The 19,613-nt window shown below is 42.4% G+C and overlaps 2 protein-coding genes across 3 annotated transcripts in view; one reads left to right on the top strand and one right to left on the bottom strand.

The window, feature by feature from the left end:
* Nucleotides 1-19,613, top strand: part of LOC136582815 (protein kinase C delta type-like) — a 111,318-nt gene that overhangs the window by 80,126 nt on the left and 11,579 nt on the right. Inside the window, exon 2 of one of the 2 annotated variants that reach the window (XM_066584070.1) lies at nucleotides 4,047-4,118. The exons of the other annotated variant lie outside the window; for it this stretch is intronic. The gene's annotated coding sequence lies outside the window, so the exon portion shown is untranslated. The remainder of the gene's footprint in view (nucleotides 1-4,046; nucleotides 4,119-19,613) is intronic. 2 annotated transcript variants of the gene reach the window in all.
* LOC136582814 (chymotrypsin A-like) lies at nucleotides 9,481-18,681 on the bottom strand. The gene is made up of 7 exons (XM_066584069.1): nucleotides 18,514-18,681; nucleotides 18,234-18,337; nucleotides 14,476-14,555; nucleotides 12,721-12,799; nucleotides 11,586-11,766; nucleotides 10,713-10,846; nucleotides 9,481-9,715 (listed from the first exon to the last, which is right to left on the bottom strand). The coding sequence occupies exons 1-7, from the start codon at nucleotides 18,563-18,565 to the stop codon at nucleotides 9,554-9,556; spliced, it is 792 nt and encodes a 263-aa protein (XP_066440166.1). The 5' UTR covers nucleotides 18,566-18,681; the 3' UTR covers nucleotides 9,481-9,553.

The following is a 19,613-nucleotide window of genomic DNA, read 5'->3' as shown; positions in this document are numbered from 1 at the left end:
ACAATGCAATGCAACAAACAAACATTTCTAAAGTATTTTTCTCACAAGGTTAAAAGAAAAAACTTTGAAACTGTGTTATATGTCTCTTCTGATATTTCATTATAACATGCCTGATGAAGAGACCTAAGTATTCTCAAAAGCTTGCGCTGTTAACATAATTTCTCCTTGTTAGCTATTAAAGGTATCATTTGTACAAAATAATTTTTGTTTCTCTTGTTTCTAATGCCCCGACAAGAGCAGCCCTATACAGCGCCCTCACCCTTATATCTCTCTAATATAACCCTGTCCTATATCAGAGAGATATAAGAGTACGATTTCTGTATACAGCTGCCCTTACCAGGGCAAATTCCCTATTTAGCAAGTAGGGTTGTGTAGGGTGTTATTAGGGCGTGTTTACTCCCACCAGTGGTGTACCATGTGAACACAATGAGGCCTATGAGACAGGAAGTCTGGGGCTGAATGGCCCCACCCCCTGTCCCACCACTGACTCGCCTCCCCTTTCCCCTGAATATCCAGCAGCAACAAGTTTTACTTACATTCTAGCTGCTGGGGCTGCTACTCTCTCAGTCAGTGCAGGCTGCCCCCCCCCCCTTCCTGCTGTGTGTAGTACTGCCAAGAAAGGGTGAGGAGCAGCCTGCATGGACTGAGAGAGCAGCATTCCCAGCAGCTAAAATATAAGTGAAAATTGGGCTCCTGTCCTGACATTCAGGGGAAGGGGAAGGCACAGGGATGTCATTATTCTATGTAGTCACAGAGAAGGAACTCCATTACCCTGTGAGGCCATAAAGGATGCTTTGTGGGACAAAAGTGCTTTGTTGGACGAGTAAGTAGTGGGACAGGAAATGAGGCCATTTGGCCCCGAGCCCACCTCCCCCTCATCTCATGGGCTTCATAGCAGTTGCATGGTCTACCTAAATTGGCAGCAAACCACTGGTAGGAGGGAATACGCCCTAATAACACTCTACACAACCCTGCTTGCCAAATAGGGCAATTACCCTGACAATTACCCTGGCTGTGTAAAGATATGTCATTCGTATATCTCCCTCATATAGAACAGAATTATATTAGAGAGATATAAGGATAAGGGTCCTGTATAGGGCTGCTCTTGCCAGTGCTTTGTGAGGACATTAGTACTATGGGGGCCACAGAGGTGAACCTAGTATTATGGGGCTACAGAGGGGATTACTGAGAGGTTCATTGGGGTAGTAGCAGGATGGTAAAATTGTGCAGAAACAAGTCATGGCTGGAGAAAATCTTCATGGCGGTCTAGGCTGAGATAAAGAACGGATGTCATCAATCAGACAAGATGCCACCTGTGATCAATGGAGTTAGCTGCACTATAATTGCTATCACTATACAACTGGTATCTGTCTATTATATGGTAACTGCTAGACATGAGCGAGCACGCTGGGATAAAGCCGGGGGTAACGGGGGAGAGTGAGAGAGATCTCTCTCTCTCTACCCCCCGCTAACACCTGCCGCCCCCGCTCACCCCCTATGCCCCCCCAAGCTTGCTCGGACCAGTAAGCAGTTATTCGAAAAGAGCGATGCTCGCTCGAGTAACTGCTTTATCCGAGCGTGCTCGCTCATCTCTAGTGACTGCATTATTTAGAAATATCCTAGGACTGAGCTATTGCATCTAAACCTGCCTCATTATTAATATGCTGCCTCTAAAATTATTTTTATTCATGGAATTCTAACTTTTCCTAGGGGCCCCATGATTTCTATCTATGCTTTTTTCGTTTTTGCATCATTTGCATTTTAACCCCTTAACGCCAAAGGGCGCAACTGTACGTCCTGGCAGAGTGGTACTCAGCGCAACAGGACGTACAGTTGTGCCCTGAGGATAGTGTGAGATCAGAAGAGATCCCGTGCTATCCGGCAGCGGGAGTCGGCAGTCAGCTATAGCCGTCCACCCGCTGCAACAGCGACCCCCGCTGCTAAACCCTTACACTCCACGATCTATGTAGATAGCGGCATACAAAGGCTTCACAGATGTAGTGCGCTCCCTCTGTGACGTCCTCAGACTCTCGATATAATTGCATAGTGCCATCAGGTTACCATGGAAAAAGGACACCAGCGTCCTGCATTGCCAGTGCCTATGATCGCTATAACAAGCGATAAGGCATTGCAGGACAGAAGTCCTGCAATGCTTTATTATAGCGATCATAGGTGCAATGGTGCAGGTCCCCCAACAGGACACAGATAGTGTAAAAAAAAGGTCAAAACAGTGTCAAAATAAAAAAAAGTTAAAAAAAAACTTTACTGTGCTTTTTCCCCCTATTAGTATAGAAAAAAAGGTAAAATATAAACCCCACGTATTTGGAATTGTCGTATCTGTAACGACTCGCACAACAAATTAAACACTTTTTAACCTGCACAACAAAGAGCATAAACCCCCCCCCCTAAAAAAACGGAGGGAAAATGCTTATTTTTTTCATTTTGCTTCCCAAAAAAAGCAATAAAAGTGATCAAAAAAGTCGTATGTACCCAAAATGGTACCCATAAAAACTACAGCTCTTTACGCAAAAAAAAAACCTCATAGAGCCCCGTCCATGGAAAAATGTAAAAAGTTATAGGACTTAGGGTGCGTTCAGACGAGCGTATGCGTTAATTCGCGCGTACATTCGTGCGTGTAAACGTGCGCGCAAAAATGCGCGTGAACGAAGATCCGTGCTTTACTTATGCGTGTTAGCAAATGTGATTTTGGCTGCATGGAGCACATGTAGATGCGCTTCATACCTTGAGCTGTATCAGCATCCCAGCCAATATACACGGTGCCAGTATTTTAAGTATTGATAGTTGTGAGACACACGATTTTTCGCGCCCCAGCGAACTTTGGATTACTAAGTTTCTTCCTTTATATGACAGGCTGCACATCGTTTATTGGTGTTTACAACAAAACACATCCAGAACACAACATGGAGTGCTTTATGCAAAGGGAAAGACACAAAAGCATTTAGCTTTAGCATAAAAAAAAAAAAAAAAATTTACATTGCTGTCTATTGGGTCGTTCACACGAGCGGACTCGCGTGCAGCATGTCCCATAGGAGCCAATGCTAAGAGCAGCGCAGTACGGACCAAACTGCCACGCATGTCCTTTATTCGTTGCTGCGCGCGTTCGCACGCAGTAAAAACATGCCCATGTGAACACTTCATAGGAACTTCATGGTTTTAAATAGGCGCGCAGTTTTGTGCGCGCGTATTTGCGCGCGAAAGCACGCTCGTCTGGACGAGGCCTTAGAATGCAGCGATTTAGAAAAACAAATAGTTTTAAAAAAGGGTTTTTATTGCGGAAAAGTGGAAAAACCTTAAAAAAAAAAAATTGTATCATTGTAATCGTACCGACCCACAGAAAAAAATGTATTGTGTGATTTATGCTGCATGATTACCGCTATAAAAAAAACACAAAAAGCAATGGCAAAATTGATGCGTTTTCTCTCCCTGCAATAATAAAAAAATTAAAAGTTTAACAATTTAGTTTATGCACCCAAAAATGGTACCAATAAAAACCACAGTTCGCCACGCAAAAAACAAGCCCTCATACAGCCATGTCGATGGGAAGATAAAAAGTTATGGCTTTTGAAAAGTGGAGATGAAAATCCCCCCAAAATCGTTGTGTTCTCAACGCCAAAATAGGCCATAGAAGTTTTCTTCTTGTAGTTGGCTTTAATATGGTTAGACAGCCCAGGAAACCTTGGGCCAAAGAAGGTTCCTAGTCAACGCTCAAAAGGGGTCTACTGCTCAGTGTCTGTGAGCAATGTCTGTGCAATCGGTGTTGGTGGTGGCATACAGCAGGGTAAAAAACGGAGATCAGAAGTTACTCTGCACCACTAGAGCAAGCTATACCATTGTACAAAGAATTCGAGAAACAGACAACAAAGTGTTTTATGGCCCCTTACTAAACCAAGAAGCTGAGAAGAACTCCACTCCTAGCAGCTTCAGTATCTGTATTATAGAATGACTGCCATCTTTGGTTGTCAAAATGTTGTTTAGTTTTACTTCATTGAAATGTTCTTGTGTTTTTTTTTTACTTCCAAAATTAGTGTAGAGAGGCCCTTGAATACCTGGAAAATACACCGAAGAAATCTACGTGACGTACATACAAGGGAACACAGGTAATTGAGGAAATGCATGCTATGCCTGGAGGGGTCATTGAAGCTTACATGGCTAATAGACTGACTCAGAGAAAGAGCTTCTCCTAAGTTACAGGTGCTAGCAGAAGTAAGGCCAGCGGAAATAAAGCTATTCAGTCATCAAGCAGCCAATTACACCTAATTTCTGCTGCTACAGTACTCTTAATTCCTAAAGTTTCCGAACTTTGTCTCAAACTAGGTTCCTACAGGTTCTAGTAAACATATTTGTTTCATAGTACAAAGCAATCTGGATTTCTCTGAAATGTCAGATCATAAATTGTGGAGATGAGCGAAAAACAAACCTTTTGATTTGATGGCATGACACTAGATCTCACCATCCACTCTAGGTGGCCATACACATTAGACTAAAGCAAAAATGGAGGATATCAACTAAAATGGTCATTCTTTGAGTGGACTTTAATGACAAATGGTCATTTAAGCCAACTGATAACAGACAGTCATCACCTGAAGAGAAGTCAATCATGTTTGAATTTTTGGTCCACCAAAGATCTTTCAAAGAAACAAAGATATTGTTACAGTCTGCAGCCACCAGCTTACTCTTCCTGGCAGGCGCACCATGTATCCACCACTGATCTTTAGCACATGCTGTGCTCCAGCATCTGCCCGTTCACGGACAGTGGCCAAGAAGGCCCACGTGAACATGTGACTACACTCTTAAAGGGCCAGTGTGTACCTTACAAATTCCTTCCCTGCTGATCATATTGTACTCTTGCCTGTATCTGGCATCCTCCCCCCTATGGAGGGTGCTAGAGTTTGTGGTCATTTTGGTCTGGCTTAAAATGCTATTTCAATCTTGATCCTCTGGTTCCTGACTTTGGTTATTCCTGTCTCTGTTCCTGATTCTGGCTTTAAAACTAACCACTCTCCTGGCTGCTGCTTTCCCCCAACCCCTGGCCTGTTGAATCTGTTCTGTGTACCTTGACCCCTGACTTGTTTCTTGTTCTGTAGTTGTTCTGCCTGCCTGCTCCTGTTCACACCCTCAGGGACTGTGCCTTGGTCTATAGTAGTGTCAGCTGCCACATTACTAGAACCACTTCCAGAGTAATGTCCTGAGGACCATGCAAGCAAGGCCCACATGCTGAATGATGGGGTTAAAGGCTGAAAACTGGGGTAACTCAGGTATCGCGTCTGGATTTGGCCCCAAGCACAGTAGATCAACATCCACTTATTCTAACATATATTTTTTTTCAAGGAAATATTTATTTGAAAGAACGTTCCTAGAAGTTTTTTTGTCCATCGCTCGGTGACATTGCACATGTATGGTACGTTTGAATGATTGTGATGACCAATGTGGACTAAAAGGCTGTATGTGCTTACGAGACCATTAACCTAATTCTAATCTAATGTTTATGGACACCTTTAGATCCAAGTCAAAACTCAAGTAATTTAAGACATTTTTTGGTGCCTTTTTCTCAACTTTTATTGTATCTCAAGTAACCCCTGAAGTGGTGGGCTTCTTACCACCCTGTCAGACCCACCAGGGCAGGTTTTGTAACCCCTTCCCGCTCCAGGACATACATTTACGTCCTGAAGCGTCGGGGTATGTATGCAGAGAGGTTGCGGGGTGACCTCTCTGCATACAGCGCAGGCATCAGCTGTTTAGTACAGCTGACACATGCGGGCAATAGCTGATTAACCCTTTAAATGCCACTGTCAATTCTGAGATTGGGGGAGGCGTGCAGGCGAGATCGCGGTGAGATCGGGGGAGCCGTGCAGGTGTCATGGCTGCTGGGGACCTTCTAAAAGGCCCCAGGGTTGCCTTGAGAGACTGCCTATCAAGCCATCCCCGTGGGGTGGCTTGATAGGCTGCCTGTCAGAATGCAGTACGACGTAATGCTATAGCATTACGTCATACTGCAGGAGCGATCAAAGTATCACATATTGTAGTCCCCCAGGGGGACTTAAAAGTAAAGTTAGAAAAAGAGCAATAAAGTTTTTCAATTGTAAAAAAAAAAGTAATAAAAGTTTAATTCACCCCCCTTTTGCTATATCTATAATTAAAAAGTCTAAATAATAAAATAAAAACACATGTTTGGTATCGCCGCATCCGATCTATCAAAGTAGCACATTATTTACCTCGCAGGGTGAACGTCGTCCAAAAAAAAAATGGAGAACACCAGAAATGCACTTTTCTGCAATAAAAAGCGATCAAAAAGTTGTACTTATTCTAAATTAGTACTAACGGAAAATACAGGACGTCCCGCAAAAAACGAGCCCTCGCTTAACTACATCGACGGAAAAATAAAAAAGTTATTGCGTGCACAAGATGGTCGCAGAAAATAATTGAAAAAAATGTAATGTCCTTGTTGTTTGCAGGACAAGTTGTATCTTTTAATGGCATGATTTTGGGGTACATATAATGTATTGTATAACTTTTGTAAAAAAATATTTGGGGAGATTGGGGGAAAAAAAGAAATTCTGCCATTTGTTTTTTGCATTTCATTTTTACGCCGTTCAGCATGCAGAATAAATAACATGATAACATTGTTCTCTGAGTCAATACGATTCCAGTGATACCGAGTTTATACAGTTTTTTATGTTTTGCTATTTTTGTACATTTAAAATATTCCTTCTTCTTAAAGGTTTGCTTTTGTGTCGCCACATTCCGAGAGCCGTAATAATTTTTTTTCCATTGCCAGAGCTCTAGAAGGGCTTGTTTTTTGCAGGATGAACTCTAGTCTTTTATCTAATTTTTAGGAACATGTAAAATTTTGATTGCTTTTTATTCCATTTTTTTAGTGGCAAGATTAACAAAATCTGTAATTCTGGCATGTTTTTCATGTTTATTTTTCACTGCATTCTCTGAGCAGTATAAATAATGTATTAAAGTCAGTCATTCTACAGGCCAGTATGATTATGCCAATACCAAATTGTAATAGGTTTTTCTTTTTCGCGACTTTTTCACAGTTTCAGAAAACAAAAGTAATAAAAGTTTAAATCACCCTCCTTTTGCCATATCTATAATAAAAAAAATCTAAATCATAAAAGAAAAATACATGTTTGGTATCGCCGCGTCCATAAAAGTCCGATCTATCAAAGTAGTGCTATGGGCAGAGGAGCTCGTCCCGGAAAATTTCCTGGCGTGCCACTCAAGGGGTTAAGTGGTGGTCTAGGTAATTCTAGGGCAGTGTTTCTTAACCTTTTTTGGCTGATGACACACTTCATTCACAATTTTTTACCTTGTGGCACCCCTGGAGGAAAAGCTCTCTCTCCCTCTGCCACTGTGGTACCGCTAGTAGCTTCTCACAGGACACCAGGGTATCATGGCGCCCTGGTTGGAAATCATAGTTCTAGGGTCTTAACCACTCAGTGAGTTTACGCTGGTCTCAAATTACATTGTATGTGGGAAAATGTATTTCTGACCCCACATGGATATGTATGTATATGCGATCTACCCATAACAAATCTGGAGACCTAAGGTGGAAAAACTCTTAAACAAATTATTTACTTTGAAGCGTTCTCTACTTGTGTAACAGATGCAAATCCTGGATTGTTGCATCTACAGAGCAGCAAAATTAGCTTTTTAATTGCCATATTGTGCTGTGCTTGTGGATCAGATGATAAAAAGCAGGATTGCTGTATTTACAGAGCAGGAAAAATGCACTAGTTTTTATTGCCCAACCAATGATTGTATATGTTGGCTTCGCATTATGAGTTAACATAAAATGTGGGCATTATGGGATGCGAATCCATGGGATGGAGCAGGGGAACAGCACCCAGTGCCCGAACAGAACCATCATATGACTAAACTATACAGTGCTGAACATATGCCATTGGCTATAATAGGATGGGCTTTACAGCACAAGATAGCACATTATTCTGATGTTTATAGAAAAGAACAATATTGTAGTGGCCCAGTACATGCTTTCCTGGCCTCCTCCATAATTTTATACATGTATGTTTTATGTAGATACTCTGTGCAAAACGGTCATTCTGTTATGTGTATTGCACAGCTGCAGCAAATGAGAGGTTATTGTCTGCAAAAATGTGTGAGCTGACTGTCTGTAAATGTATCAATTTATGTCCTGTCACATGGTATGAGAGAGGCTATAAATGTGAGTGACAGAGTGGGAAGGAGTTAGTCCGGGTATTTCATCTTCTGGAGCTGAGAGAAAGTAAAGCTCAAAAGGCACATGAGAGCACCTTCAGCCCTCATGTGTTGAAGATAGAAGAGGAGGAGAGATTTCCTGAGCGCAAGGATCAGCATGAGCAGTGAGCCCACCCCAGAGAGAGAGAGAGAGAGCCTGAGCCAGGGAGCTACGTTTTCTTACTCAAGGCTCAGTGCAGAGATACTCTTTCTGTCTACAATGCATCTACAATTGTCACACACACAGGCGTCCTGATGTCTGGGATTGTTGTGTGGAGGTACTCATCTGTCTGTATATATCTATAACTATACCTGCACTTGCAATACTGTCTATGTTTGCCTTGTATTGTTGGAGTTGTTACCCAGTAAAGTTATTCCAGGTCCTGACCATTCCCAGGGACCTGAGGTACTCTATTCCTGTCTGCGGCTCATTTATTCTCCGCCGATATTCATGCCAGTGGATACCGGGAAACGGTGGCGTCAGCTGTGACAACTGCAATCACTGTTCTACCATCTATTGGCATCCCTATCCTAGGTTGTGTTCAGAAGAGGCCCAGCGCTGCCCTGGCCTTGGCTGTGTGCATCCCTCCGGGAGGGAGAATGGTAAGTGCCGCCGTGACAAGTTAGCATCTTGCCCTCCCTGTTCTTCAGCATATGCCATGTGTCCAAGGTCACCATACGTGACGTTGCAATATCAGATGAATTAATATGATTACTTTTGGAAACCTCTGGTGCCTTGGACCTTTCTTACATGATCCTTACTGGTGGTTTGGTAAATCTATGAGAATAATAATGTTTGTCCTTGTGGAGAATACTACAGGAAAGACCACCACAAAGGTGTAGAGAGTTTATAGGCTATGCAGTGCTCCCTGGGAAATATTCTAGCTTGGCTTACATATTAGTCACGTTGCATGGCCTGTAAACAGGTTGGATACCTTCCAATAAGTGGGCTATGTAGGATTATTCCATCACTCATTTGCAGGGTGGTTGGGTGGAAAGACCCAGCGAAGCTCAACATGGAAGAGAAACAAGTGGTGCATGGGGACCAACGTCTGGCATCAGAAAGGCCGGTGAAGATTATTAATATGTACCACCAAGCCATATTGATTCTGTGGCTGACGCAAAAGATGGCTGCTCATTCCTAAAGCTGGAGCCAGAACTTCTACATTTTATTTTTCAATGTGGCAATTCTCTAGAGGACCTTATTTTCAATTTACATAACAACACAACTGAATGTCGACTGCAATTGATACGTTTATTCAAAATGAAACATTCTCCTATTAAATGACAATACTTTAATAACTCATGTCTAGTTGGCAGCAACTGTTTGGTCAATAAAGGATCTGAGTTCAGTGACCCGAGCGTATACACCAGGAGATGATGGAGAGCAGGTGCCGCTTCCCCAGGACACGATTCCAACTAAGGTCCAGCTGTCATTCTTCTCACAAACCAGAGGACCGCCAGAGTCACCCTGAAATTCATAAAAAAGCAAGACTCAGTAACTCGCTGACATAGTATTTGAGGTCTCTTGAATAGCTCTGTACTTGGAGAGCCATATGTTGTACACTATATTGTTACCTATAGACCACGAGTGACCAAACATGTTCTATATATGATAGTAACAATGATCTTTATTGGTATAGCGCCAACTTATTCTGCAGCGCTTTTGATGCATGGGGAGCTCAATCAGGACGGGGTGGGGTGGTATAGGAGGTATGGGGGCAGGGAGTGTACATGAATGGTGTAATTTGAGGGCAGGGGACTAAATCAGGAGATTTGGTATGCTTCTTTGAGGAGGCAAGTCTGCAGGACACGTCTGAAATTCCGTGTATCAGGGATTGTCCGGATATGATCTACAGTTTATGGAGAGTGAGCGTCCCTGGACCTGCCACCATAGTAAGTGCTTCCTTAATTAGCTAAGTATTATATACACATTTTGCTGGATTTTATTTTCCTTTGCATCCTCTACCATACACTGCTAGGTACATATGCACTTGCTCTACAGCGTGTAGTCAAAAAGACGGATCCACCGCTATATCTCAGTACTGGTGTCCTATATTGAAATAACAATAGCATACTTTAATAGGAAGGCATGGATGCGCTACATGATGGCATAGTGCACGGGCCCCTGGGGACCCCGGAACAAGGAATTACATTTTCTATTGTGGCCTCTGTAAGAGATAGAGAGTAAAACCCAACTGCAAAGTTGAAGAGTAGCACGTGAGATACAGAGAACTCCTTTCCACGTCTCTCTAAGTCCTGTGGGATCACTGCTATGACTTTCATTCTTACAAGGAGGCAGTTTTCCCATATCCACTCTAAATTTGGCCATAGAAGAGCCTGGGGGCTTAACATCGCTTTGAAGTCTGCTGGGAGACCACAATCAACTATTTGAGCATCACTGCCATGGACTATGAGTAGTAATATCAGTGCATGACAAAAAAACCATGGCATAACTTTATTCTTACCATGCAGGAGGAGGCACCATCAGCTCCAGCGCAGACCATGACATCATAGATCTTGTTACCCCAGTACTTCTTGCATTCAGTGTTGGTGAGGAGAGGCAGGGCTACCTGTTGCAGCCTAGCAGGGGTCTGGCTTGCTGAAATAAGATGGGTAAGAAATAGATTTACACTATTCATCATGTCATTTCCGAGTTTTGCTTTTTATTGAAGGAGTAGTGTATTCACCAAGGAGGAAAATGTTGACTACTTTATCTCCGTAGTATACATCCTATACAAGTAATCTGTATATGTATAGGAACACATAGTCCTATGCGAATAAAAACCTTCTTCATTGGTCTATTCTACCAGGAATTCCTGAATATAGATGAACAGGTGGTTTCCCAAGACCACCAACTATATGTGCACTAGAACATACAGTACGCCATTAAAAGGCTTCCCTACGTTTTCAACTAATCCCCTATCCACAGAATCGGGATAAATGTCTGATTGGCAAGGAACCCCCAATGACTATGAGAACAGTGGTCCAATGTCTTTTCAGATGAATGGAGCGGCAGACAAACAGCCTTTATTCGAGGATTCCATCAGTCACCTGGACAGTGAATGCAGCAGTAGTGTGCTTGTGTGACCACCACACCATTCACATAGGAGACTCAGGAACCTTGTTCTCATGATCAGTGGGGGCCCCAATGGTCAGACCCCCAGAGATAATATATTGATAACCTATCCTCCAGCCATATAGGTTAGGTGCAGTTCAATTGGACCTCAAAGATTTGTCTATCCTATATATATGAAGGAGCAGTCAATATTCTTTCTACATAAGCATGATGTATCTTGACAGTCTTGGAACTTATATTGTACATGGTCCTTCCGTCATACCTGAGGAGTCTGTCAGTCCCCATCCTGTGGTGACACACTTCAGGCCACCTTCAAAGTTGTCAGTAGCGGTTGCCACACAAACAGGAGACACTTCAGGTTGGGCAGTAACGGGGGATGCCAACTTGATCAGGGTGATGTCATTTACTATGGTAAAACCGCTGTATTTTGGGTGCTTGAAGACCTTAAATAACATTCAGACAAGTACAGATTTGTCAGGCTCTTTTATGATGATCTATGCATGCTATCATTACCTATTTACTTGTATTACATGGAAACATATTCCAGAATTCTGTACACAGATCACCCACATGAGTCCCTGTCTGCAATGGGTTTAAGACACGTAATGAAGTAGCTTTCCCCACTTCCTCCCTGCATAGTACATTTAGCATTTGTCAGGGAGCATACCCCCAACAATATCCTATTGAAGTCAAGATGTCCTTTCCCTTCACCTGCCTATAGTGAGCTTAAGGCCTGCTGCTTGAATTCATTAGTACAGGTATCAACTACAATTAGTGTTTTTCCGCCTGTAATTTGCAGAGGTGAAACGCTGTCATAAAAAAGCAGTCTTAGGCCTCATTCACACGGGCGCTGTGCTTTTCAGCCGCCCGCATTGCGGCCAAAAATCACATGAACAGGCATCTTCCATTTTCTCTCCCATTCAGATGGTGCGGCCTGGAATACCGTTGGCCGGGGAGGAGAGAGTTCAGATCTGCTAAACTCTCTCCGCCTCTCCACCCCTTGCCGGCTGCGAGCAATTTGAGGGGGCGGGGCGAGAGCTTAGTAGAGCTAGTTATGCTACACTGCCTTCACTTTTGCCTGCGGGTGACTCCCAATGGCTAGTCCATGCCAAAAGATAGGACAAGTCCTATCTTTTCTAACCGTGAGTAAAAGCGGCCATCGGAATCGGCGCCATCTGTACAATTTTTTCCAGATGGCTGATTTTACGTGCTGCAAAGTTACCCATCTGACGAATGCATTGGAATCCAATGCTTCAGATGGCTGCGATTTTCGGCCAGCGTTTTATCGTAGCAAAATCGCTGCGATAAAACTGCTCATGTGAATAAGGCCTCACAGTTGTAACTAACATTATTTCAGAATTTACAATTTCCTACAGTTATTTTAGGATAAAACATACCTTGGCAATGGTTTTTACTTGAATTTTCTCAGCAGATGATTTCTGGTCAAATTCACCAAGAATAACTCTATGAGAAGTCCTGCAAGTCAGGAGACACCAAAGTAGCTCACTTCAATTAAGTTTTATCTTAAAGGGAAAACTATAATTGCATATCGTGAGTTATGGGCCATTTACACGGGATGATTACCGTTCAAATGAAGGAAGTTGAGCAATAATCGTCCAGCGTAAATGCAAAAACATCATTTACCATTCATTCAAAGGTTCAGTGTAAACGCTCTGCATGTGCACTGTCGACCTTAGCGGTAACATCAGCGCTCGTGCAGTCATTTAACCAACTTTCGTCCCATGTAAAAGGGACATTAGGGTGCCTTCACACGAGCGTGTTTATGTGCATGCGAAAGAACTTCAGTGCAGAGCTGTGGACAGCGCAGACAGGACGCAGCTGAGCCCCGGCAGCTAAAGAAAGGTGAATCTGTTTTTTTTTACACTAGCTTGGCTTGTCTTTCATGGAAGGGCTTATATTTAAAGCCCTTCCTTGAAAAACAATTAAGGGGTGGGGGCAGCTGGATCCCCTACCGCAGCTGTCATCTGAGACAGCTGTGGTAGGGAATTCTTTATTCCCCGCAGGGATAAAGAACTCCAATGCTCCAACTGTCACAGATGTGGCAGGTGCAGCAGGGAATTCTTTATTCCCCACGGGAATGAAGAAAACATCTGCCGCATGTGGCTGATGTGTTCCTCATCCCCGCGGGGAATATGGCGGCGGCGGACAGGTAAGTATATATATATATATATATATATATATATATATATATATATATATATATATATATTTTACTTATTCCCAGTAGTTTTTCCACTTTGATAGTTCTATTATTTTATATAGTGTCTGGGATTAGTTGACTGCTTTGTTAACTTCCATGTTAAGCACCCGTGAGGCTGGTATCAATTTGCCATCCATACAGTAAAAGTGACCTCATTTGTTACTGCTGCTGTGGAAAAGCAGTTGTACAATCCAGCACTTGTCTTCTAGATAAAATCACATTACTTATTCAATCAGTTCAAAATTCTCATACTGGCATAACAGAAAAAGGAAGACCACCTAGTACTGTATAACCTCAAACGTGGTTGGGCTCAAAGTGGTGACATGACGACCCTTTTAATTATTGTTTTAAGACCGTCTTTCATAGAACCCTGGTTGGACAACACCTTGCCTAGTCAGCCGCCCATCTAAAACTGCTTGTTGGATTTTTTCACTCAATCGGGACTTCTTGCCGGTGATCACAATATACAGGTGTCAGGTGTTTTAGTAGCTGCTCCTCTTTTCATAGACCTCAGTTACACATGTGGCTGGGGAACACTAAACTAAGTGACTACTGAGAAGATATGATTTTCAGGTAGATGGTTCCCAAAGCTGTTCTGGAAACAGAAGCGTCCATAGCTATTTAGTGAACTTGTTTGTGTTCTGCATGTTCGCAGAGGAAATGTCTTCCCCTTCATGTATCACCCTCCCTTCTTATCATTCAAATAAGAAACGTTATTGTATATTTCATTTGTTTTATCGCTCCACCCTTTTTCTTCTCTGTACCCAACCCCAAAAATTTACAAATAAAGAATTTATATAAAAAAAAGAAATAGAAACGATGGAAAAGGTCATGGAGGTTAAAGGAATGTAGTGATGTGAAATCCCTCTATATTTCTCAGCATTATAACTGGAAGTGCTGTATGATTACAGTATAATTAGAGGACACTTACCTGACACCACAGTGAGCAGCAGTCACCACCCACTGATCACTGATAAGGGATCCACCACAGAAGTGAAATCCAGTGCTGTCCTGTAATGAAACTCAAGAGGTTACTATGTGACTATGAATGGAGATTAGAGATGAGCGAGCACGCTCGGTAATGTCAGTTACTCGAGCGAGCCTCGCTCATCTCGAGTAACTGCCTTCTCCTCCGAGCGTGCTTGGGGGGCGGTGGGGTGAAGCGTGGGGGGTGGGGGGAGAGAGAGATCTCTCTCACTCTCACCCCCGCCCCCCTGCACTGCCCCCCCTTGGAGGAGAAGGCAGTTACTCGAGATGAGCGAGGCCCACTCGAGTAACTGACTTTACCAAGTGTGCTCGCTCATCTCTGATGGAGATGCAAATATATGAACATGCATCATCCACTCTTACTCTATAGAGGAAACACACATACATTGATTGTAATTTTACCTGTAAAAGTTAAAAATATTCACTGTGATAAATGTTAATCAGTGTATTATGAAAAGTTATGCACTTCTCAGCTACTTTTCGCTTGCACTTCTTTACCAATTTCAAGATCTCTGCTTGCTGTGCCGCTGATATAGGCCTACTCAAATAACTCTAAGGTGACCTTTAAATGTTCATACTTTGGCGTTGTACAACCTGCCAGAAGTATTGTGAAATAATAATGTCTAAAGAATCAGGGCGCTTACCACTTGCGTTTTTTTAACACTGCGTTTTTTTCACACAATTGTCAATGGGACTTTCTAATGTTGAAAATGCATTGCAAGTTGGTTCTTTGCAATTTTTGTGCAATGCGTTTTTAACATTAGAAAGTTCTATTGACAATCAAGTGAAAAAAACACAGCGATATCGCGTGAAAAAAATGTGCAAGAAAAACGCAAGTGGGCAGAAGCCCTTATGGGTCTTTTTTCTGTTCAATTCGACATGAATATGACAAACTATTGTCATGTTTCATTGGCCACAGTAGAGTATTATGAATGCAGCACCATACAGAGTATAATACTACTGTAACACACTACTGATCGGCCGTCCTCTCACTAAACTTTCCCTTCTCCAATCCATCCGGAAGAATGCAACCCTGTTTATTGTTTTGTCCAACAGCTACACCAATGCCTCCACCCGTGGGCAATACGCAAAAAAAAATTACATATGGTGCAACTTCCAAGTGAGAGGATGAGGAAGTATCATCCAACTTACCTTTTATTAATGATATTTCCTTGTCGCTATCCTCTCACTTTCTTATACTGGAAGGTTGTGCCATACTCCTTTATTTTTGCCTATTGCCTGTGTTTATTACCACCTATACTGTGGGTAGGCATCTGAATGGGGTTGGTTAAAACCCCATTCACTTACATTGTACTGTAGATTGTTGTGGGATTTTGGCTCACATTCCACAGCCTTAACTTCACAGCAATTCTGATGTGTGTGAATTCACCCTTATAAGTAAAATGTATGATTTCTGATTAAATTTCATTGACAATTCTTAAATACCATCAAAAACATAATAAAAATACATGTAAAGACAAAAAATGTATAAAACTAATTTTAAAAAAATTAGAGGCACATATCAAGGGGGTTTCTAGGCTATTTTTATTGATGACATATCCTCAGCATAAAAGGTAAAGTCCCCTGGTGAATGCACTGAGTCATGACCGACTCCAAGTGTGAGGTCACAGCGTAACGTTTTCTTGGCAGACTGTATTTGCAGGGTGGTTTGCATTGCCTTCCCCAGTCATCTTTTACCCCCCAGCAAGCTGGGTACTCATTTTACCGACCTCAGAAGGATGGAAGGCAGAGTCAACCTCGAGCTGGCTACCTGAATCCGCAACCTTCAGGTCATGAGCGAGAGCTTAGGACTGTATTTCTGCTGCCTTAACCCCTTGAGTGGCACGCCCGGAAAATTTCCGGGGACGAGCTCCACTGCTCATAGCAACATAGCCCGGAAGATTTCCGGGCTATGTATCACTATGGGTGCTGCAGAGCACAATGCCACAAGCTGTGACAGTGTGCTCTGCCTGCACAGACCCACACAGAGCAGTGCAAGGGCTTTGAAAAACCAGCAGAAGATATTGCCGACATGTCGGCAATGTCCTGCTTTGTTTACAAGTTGCCATAGAGACCATCGGCTTGTCAGAAGCAAGCCGATGGTCTCTGTGGCAGGGAGAGCTGGTTGTTAGCTGTCAGAGGACAGCTAGGTACTAGCTCTTACAGCAGAAATCAGAGAAAACCTCCGATCTCTGCTGTGTTAACCCTTTACATGCTGCAGTCTATGTGACTGCAGCATGTAAAGGGTTGTCACTGCAGCATGTAAAGGGCTGTCACCATCGGACCCCCGGAATGTGATCAGGGGTCCTGATGGGTCCCTGTGGAAGTCCCCTAAAGGGACAAAACAAAAAAAAAATTAAAAAAAAAAAAGTAAAAAAAATTATTAAAAAAATTAAAAAAACACTTGTCTCCCTTTACTTTGTAAAAAATCAAAAATACAATCACACATGTGGTATCCATGCATCGTAATGACCCAGAGAAGGAAGTTAATACATTATTTAACCCCTTAATGACATGGCCCCTTTTTTTCTTTTTTCCCCATTTCTTTTTTTCCTCCCCCCTGTTTAAAAAAATCACAACTTGTCCCGCAAAAAACAAGCCCTCATATGGCCATGTCAATGGAAAAATGAAAAAGTTATGGCTCTTGAGACGCAACTGCAAAACTAGTTGAAATTCAATGATTAGACCATTTTAAAAAACCTGCCTTGGTGGGCACGGCAGGGTGGTAGGAAACCTGCCACTCAAGGGGTTAATACTCTGCACCACATAGGGTTATATCCTCAGCATTGGTCATCAACAGTTGCTCAGCTGGGGTCCACTGCTCAGGACCCTGACTCATTATTTGTTTAGGCGCCCACTATCACCGACAAAACACATAGGGGGTCGGAACAATCTGCTTCTACTCCATACTTTATAGTGGGCAGCTATGCTAATTGCAGACACAGCTCCCATTAAAATCAATGAAGGCTGCACCTGCAATTACCGACGCCGGCCACTACACAGAGGTCAGAATGATCTACTATTTTGGCATTTTGAGGATGTCACCATGCTGGTGTAACATGTCAGAGGAGTTTCAGTGTCTGTTCTAAATAGCAGAGTAGGTGCCTCCTGAAAGTGAGACCTGGTCTTCAGCCAGGAAGTCCAGAGAATACAACTGCACATAGTCAATTGTATAGCTTTGCTATCATATGGAGGAATTCTAACTTTAGTTTGGGGTGTTTTATCAGTGTCTAACAAAAGTTACGTTTTATAAGCCTAGTAATAATAAAACTGAATAGAATTGAAGGCCTTCCGCTCAGATGAGCTATTTTGTGAGGTATACTTAATTTGTCTAGTTCTATTGGGGGTCATTGTTAATGTAATTTTCTGGGAAAACCCCATATGTGACAATCAGAGAGCAATTATGTTCTCTGATGGAGGGGTAATAACATGATAAAAAATTGATCTCATCCATACCTTGGGATAGGTATATATATTGGGAGGGGGGACAAACTATGCAAAGTATTATAGATCTAAGGGTATTTTGAATTATTCATAGGGCTTTTCTTTTTTAGTATACTACTTGATATAATCAAAAGATTGAATGGTTGTGTCTCCGTTCTTAGACCTGTTTAGAGATGGATTTATCATGGTCCTGGATAAAGCACCTATTGTCTTATGGTAGAATATAAAAGGTGTTGGCAGGTAGAATCCTGATATTACCTGTAGGGAGACCTGCCATGGCCAGGATCCTGGAACAGCTTCCTCTCCATTTACAATTCTGGAATATCCAGAAAGGACTGGTGCGATGGCTGGCCTTCCACAACCTAAAAAATATTAAAATACATCATAATGATGGGCAGTACCAGCACTATCGCTATACTGCGCCTTATTAGAGTTACGCTGCTTTCAGATATCCCAATTGAGTAAATAAATATTATACCAAACAAAAAGTGCACAGACAACAATGTAAGTCATTCCTATGCCCGAAACATGTGCTTACCATAGGTTGTGCCCAAGAGGGCAACGAACGATAAGAGACAGAGTATTGCCATTCTGGTTCAATATGAGCTGTGTGAGACCTTCTGATGAAGGAAGACGGCTTTTATTCACATCCTCACCAATGAAAACACGGGCCATTATCTGCTGGGCGGGCATTGCTCAGGGAAAATAGCAGTTGGTTATCAAGAAACCTTGAGTGATGACAGCACTGCTGGAGAGAGAAGTGATCAAGATCAATAGTATAATTCTATTAAAATGTCTTTTCAATAGAAAAAAGATACACATTTATAAATGAATTAATGAAAAGTGAAATATACTAATAATGCCAGCTAACAGATCGTACATAAAAGGATCACCAGGGGAACCTCTCACTAGACAGCAGAATACAAATAGTATTAAGTAAAACTACTAGCAAAATATAGCAACAGTATTCGGTAATGCAGGACTTGCTTGTGCATGTAGTCCGACACAGCCGGAGTTCCACATGAGGGTGGCTATGTCCTCCATGTGGCTATGAAGTAGCGCTATGCAGCTGAGTTGCATTTGGATGTGGCTTCCATTGATGCCTATGGTGAAAAAGTCGCATATATGACTTGCGACCTACAACCAAAATCTACCAAGTTGGATTTTCCGCGCCTGTCGTCTTGCAGTCACATTGGGTCGCAGGTCACAACACCATTAACAATCCTAAGCTGTGACAGGTTGCCATGTAGCCCTAGCCTAATTCTGTGAACCCACCCTTTGTCCTTATCCTGTTCCATCCTGTTGTGCATATCGATTGCTCAAAGGGCCACAAATTCCGGTATACTAGCAGCAGATGCCAATACTTTTGCATATAAAGTGTTGAAAAGGCACTTTAACCCCTTAATTATTGCTAGCCACAGTTTTTTTGTTTTGTTTTTTCATCACCACGCTCCAAGAGCTATAACTTTCTTATTTTTCCAAAGATCTGGCTATATGAGGGCTTGTTTTTTTGTGGGATGTTTTATTTTTTTTTAATGATACTATTTAACCCTTTCCAATCCACTGTCTGACGTCTAAAGACATTCTGATTAAAGGCTGTACAGCTCTGACAGTGGTAGACATCCGGCAGGGTATTCG

The sequence above is a fragment of the Eleutherodactylus coqui genome, chromosome 11 (assembly GCF_035609145.1).
Source record: "Eleutherodactylus coqui strain aEleCoq1 chromosome 11, aEleCoq1.hap1, whole genome shotgun sequence".
Taxonomy (NCBI): Eukaryota; Metazoa; Chordata; class Amphibia; order Anura; family Eleutherodactylidae; genus Eleutherodactylus; species Eleutherodactylus coqui.
This window is presented reverse-complemented; position numbering and strand designations above follow the sequence as displayed.